This window comes from Mytilus trossulus, chromosome 8 (genome assembly GCF_036588685.1).
Source record: "Mytilus trossulus isolate FHL-02 chromosome 8, PNRI_Mtr1.1.1.hap1, whole genome shotgun sequence".
Classification (NCBI taxonomy): domain Eukaryota; kingdom Metazoa; phylum Mollusca; class Bivalvia; order Mytilida; family Mytilidae; genus Mytilus; species Mytilus trossulus.
Window position 1 is genome coordinate 14,248,742 of NC_086380.1, and position 5,581 is coordinate 14,254,322.

General features: G+C 30.1%; 1 protein-coding gene across 1 annotated transcript; it reads left to right on the forward strand.

Moving 5' to 3' along the window:
* The first annotated feature begins 2,652 nt into the window (after nt 1–2,652).
* Nucleotides 2,653–4,638, forward strand: LOC134728332 (uncharacterized). The gene is made up of 4 exons (XM_063592907.1): nt 2,653–2,754; nt 3,191–3,511; nt 4,110–4,227; nt 4,458–4,638. Exons 1-4 carry the CDS (start codon nt 2,676–2,678, stop codon nt 4,492–4,494), a joined length of 555 nt encoding a protein of 184 aa, XP_063448977.1. The 5' UTR covers nt 2,653–2,675; the 3' UTR covers nt 4,495–4,638.
* The last annotated feature ends 943 nt before the right edge of the window (nt 4,639–5,581 follow it).

Genomic DNA, 5,581 nt, shown 5'->3' on the forward strand with positions numbered 1-5,581 from the left:
GCTATTATCCCCATTTAAATGATTTGATATAACTTTTAAATAGGTCTATAATTCATAGTTAAAGGTAGATTGTTGATACTTTAATATCGTTTTAAGTCAAAGACAAGATAACTTAATGTATATTCATGGTGTTTTTTTTTTGGTTTTTTTTGTGCCATATATTGGCTCAAGGTAACAAGGCTACATGTAAAATAAATAAAAGGTGCGATCCTAATTTAGGTCAAATATGAAACAAATTGTTTGGGTTTTTTTAAAATTCTAAACGTATAGAGTTGTTTCTGTATATATACCGATAATTTGTCAATTGCAACAACTACTATGATTCTTTAGGACAGTAAAAGAGACAATCATATTTTTTGTTATGTTTTTTTCTCAAAAGATTGTCTTTTGAGCAAAAAAAGGATCGCATTATAGTATCGAATTTGTAGTGTGCACTCGTTAGAACAGTATCGTAATGAGTGTAACAGGTGCTATCTTTATATTGAATCTTTATCCAATTATTGTATTTCACTGGTTCGAACCTGATAGATTGTATACTTTGATTTAGGTAGACATAACGATATGGTAAAGTCCCTGTACGAACGTACGTCATTGTATACAAATAGAAAATTATAATATTTTATAATTTCGTTCTTGTCGCATCCTCATTTATTTATCATAGACTATTAAAGATATATGGAGACAAAAATAATCATAAACTTCTCTTAGATAACGAATCGGTAGCTTTATTAAATGAAAGTGCATCGTTAATTTTTATGCAGAATATAAATTATAAACGAAGGTAAGCCTTACAATAGCTGCAATTAAGGATTCATGATGCAAATTTAGGTAGTTCTAATAAATGAAAATATTGTTCAAAGGGGCACTACATTTGATATATGTACCTCGAAAACGTTTATCACATCTGCATGTAATATGCACTAATCTACAGAAAATACGCATGTTCATTCATATATTCAAGCGACGAGTTTCGAAAAACAATGATAGTGAATTTCTTTTACCTTTTTTTCTTTTTTTCCCCCTGTTTTAGGTTTTAGCTATTCCTGTTGTTTGTTTCTAGTCAAATAGTCAAGTTATTTCATCTGCATAATACATTGTTCCCGTAAATAACAGAAGGAACGAGACAAACAGAAACCCATTAATATTTAAACTTGAGGTTGCATTATACTTATAGTATAACTAATCGCCGTATTTGAATATAAAAAGATAAGAAACGCGTGACCGAACGACGCATGTATTATACGAGTGCGTAGCACGAGTTTAATCCATACCGGCGTTCGGTCACAAGTTGTCTTATTTTTAATATTCAAATACGGCGATTAGTTATTCTTTTTATTACATTGGCAAATGGATTTTTTATGAAATTAATGTAGAAAATGTAAGGAACTATATATTTTTCCTACGCATTGACAATTTGTTTTGATCCGATGTAATCGACGTCTTGACAACGCCTATTGTGGTATGACGTCAGAGAGTGAAATAACCACGTTTATTTCACATGTGAAATTATCGGTTTTTATTTATTTAACTGGGAAATCAATGTAAATCATTGCAACCTATGTAATAATGAATTTTACCGATAAAACTGTATTTATCATCTGGACTCAAGTGGAGGATTGTCTCATGTACATTAGTACCAAATCTTCTATTTTATTACTTTTCTATTAATGACCAAGATTGATTGATCTCATACTATTTAGGGTGTCGGACTGTTTATAATATATATATGTACTGCAGGGTAGCATATAGTTATATATCTTCACAAACCGCAAGTTTGAAATAGTATATGAAATACATTTTGATTTTTAAGCGTAAGTATATGATTTAAATAACGCCTGGTGAAGGTTGTGGTTTTATTTGAATTTAAATGTTTTGTCAGGTTAATGTATGACCAAACAACAAGTATTAAAACACTTAAAAATAAACGTACAAAGGTATATATTTATAGCTCTGGTACCCCTTTAAATTTACAAAACGAATTTTAAAATTGATCTTGATTAAAGACTTGATTTAAGACTATTGATAAAGGTGTACTGTCATATCAAGTTGTAAGAATATGACAATTTAATGTTTTCTTTTGTTTGTTGTTTGATTTGTAACATAATCAATTGACTGAATTGTACTCCGAGAAGTTGTATCAAATTGTGGGTGGGCCCAAAATAAAAAAAGAATGAAAGAGATTGTTATCGTGAACATGTTAGAGGTTATCTAGATAAGTGTTGTTGTTTTTTATTTTGATAGCAACTGGACAATCTAAATATATCTGATTTAACACAAATGTATTAGCATAGACAACAAATTTGAATAGGAAATAATATTATTAGGTAAATTAGCCTTGTCAATGAAAATGACAAGATAGTGTTTTCCTTTGTTTGTAGTTTGATTTGCAACATCATGAATTGAATTTATGTAATAGATATGAGGGTGTGACCCAAAATATATCTAATGAATGATAGTAATCGTGAAAGCCAAATTAAAGATTATCTAGGTTTGTGTTTTTGTGTTGTATAGTTAGTTTTGATAGACCGATCGGGTATCAATAGTACTGTTATGATACTTTTTAAATACAAGAAAGACAATTAAAATCATTTTGAATAATACAGATTTCTGAAAATACCACTTAATTATCATTTACGAATTTATTTGTTTTTTATTTTAGATTGTGTAAAACCAATATGAACAGAATGCTGGTTTATGTTGCTTTCATTGTATTATGTGTGGATAAAGCATGTAAAGCATCTTCATGTACATCTGGTAAGAAAAATCTAATATATTTTTATGTAATTAAAATGGTGACGATATCGAATGGTGTACCTGCACTTTACCTAAGTGTGACCAAAATATTTTTTTTTAATTAATTGATTTTCTATACAAAGTCAATGAAAATTAGTCTCGTTAATCCAAGTAGATTTATCTACGACTTTTTAAATTCATTTTAGGGGGTAAATTATTATTTGTCAACATTTACCCTTTATGTTATTTTATGTATATAAAAGCAATTCATTATAGAATACAATGTTTAATGATATTCAACATGTAACTTATCCTCTTGTTTCTAGAAAATACAAAAGTGTCTATATTAGAGCAAAGTTGTTGAGTTAATTATTGCTATCAAATACTACGTTCAATACATACTTGTATAGAATTTATAAAAAAAATCTACTTTATCAAAAACATAATAATTTTTCAGCGTCTTGGAATTTAGCAACCTTGCCATTAAGCTTTGGAAAAGACATCATTTTACGTTGCATCATTGATAACATAAAGATCGGCAATGATTCACACTTGAAAGTACAACAATGGACAGGAGGCAAAAACTATGACATGCTTTGTACAGATGGTGAATGCAGAGATCCAAATAAATATGAAATGTTAACACGGAATACCAGTAAAGATTTTGAGCTGTTAATTCACAATTTTAGTGAATCAGATTTGGACTACAAGTACACGTGTACCTGTGGGTTTGATAGTTGCACTAGGAAACTGTTTGTCGAACCACATCATGTTATGTGTAAGTTTTTAATGATGTGCAATGTACAAGTAGATGATTTTCCATGTTTTATAACCTCATTTATTTCATTCGATATGATAGAAAAAGAGACCGGAAGTCCATGTATATAATTATAGCAGAAAGGCCAGAACAAATACCAGAAGAACAACATTCTAACTCACAGATCACAAATAAACTGACAATATCATTGCTAAAAAACATAAAAATGACAAACAGACAAATTATAGTACACAAGACACAAACTAGAAAAACTAAACACTAAGCATAATGAACCCCACTGAAAACTGAGTGTTATTTCAGGTGCTTCGGAAAGGTATGCGGAATGTGTTCAAAATGTGGCACCCGTCGTCTTGCTCATGTCATTACTAACCTGGCAAATATAATAATTTGGTATGGCACATTCGTTAAAAGGTGCCACACACATGCTCGACGCAGTTCGACGCAACGACATTGAGCTGTGTAGACTTGTAGAATTGACTCTTTTATACACCAAGCAACTAAATAGGTCTTTTCCTTTGTTAATATAGTTTGATTATTTTAAATATGTTGAGTTTTACAAAATATCGTTGATGTTGACTGCTGATCATTTCCATTGTAGCTATGCCAACTATTACAAAAAAAATTAGAGATAAACACGTTATCAACAACGCAAGCATGGACATAGAAATCATTCTTGATAAGGTGAACCCTGTTCAAACTGTTCAGCATGGTTTGAGGTGAAAAATGGAAAAACTACTAAATAATATGTTTTTATCATAATTGCTTTCCGAATAAAAGTTTTCATTAAGCAATTTAAAAAAAATAAATTATTTGCTTAATTTAAGCAGTTTTCCTATTTACACAAAATTGTGCAAATAGTTCTGATATGTGAGATATACTGTATGAAAATGCAAATTAAAATTGTTTAAACACATTTTACTTTAAATAGATCTCGTCCTTTTTTCAGGGTCGGTTCATCAAAGATGCAACTGTTACTGTTATGAAATGGTACACGTATCATAATGATGTTAAAGTGAGTTATGATTTTCCTGTGAACAGTGTCGGCTGTGAAGGTAGACTGAAAATACTGTGCAACCTTGTTTATCGTAATGTCACCATTTTTGACGAACACGTAGATATATGTCATGGTAAGACACATCTAATGTCTTCATATTTGTTAGAATGTATATGTTCCTTCTTTTGTGTCTTGCATTTATAGTTATTTATATTTTGTGATTCTTGATTGCAAAACTTGGATGAAGCAAGCATTCTCCACACATCAAACTATGGCAAAAAAAATATGCTTTGAAAATAAGACTTTATCATACAGTTAAAAATCCGTTACATAAAACAGATTGAAAATTTGCGATCATGCCATTGAGGAGAGGGAACATACTCAAAATTTGTGTTGATGTATCTAAATTTCACAAAACAGAATTATATCTGATTATTCAAGATTCGTTCTTTCTACCTCCAAGTGTACACAGGTAATAGTTTTCTAAAAAAAAATAGTTAGGAGATGTTTTCCAGATTTGTAACCAGTACCAGCTTTGAACTTTCAATGTACAAGTAAAATGTTAATACAGTCAAAAACTCAACATGTAACCGAGCACAAATAGTTGGTATTTCCTTCTAATGCATATCATGTTGAAATCGCGTTTTGCTAAGATTGTTTTGTAAATATTCGCATATAATAGTTTAACTCCTGTTTCGTGTGTTCTATATTTCTTCCATAAAGTCTTTATACAAAGGTCTTTGAACAATGGAATTCAGCATATTTCTTTTTTTATCTTCATTAATATTTTGTTTTCAATGTTTAGAAAAAGAAGAAGGCACATCCAATGATAACAATATCTATCGGATGTGCTGTGTTTGTTATGCTTTTTTTAATTTGCATATACTTGGCCAAAAGTAAGTTTGTAATACAGTGTTTATCAGTTCAAATGTAGCACCTGTCTAGTCAGTGTAAATTTGCATGATAGAGCAAAAAGCCGTGTTGTGCAGGTATCTAGCCAATTCCACTATGTTTCTGTTAGGTGTATTTGCATTACTATCCATCAGTTGAGTTGAGATTCGTTTAACTGATTTAAA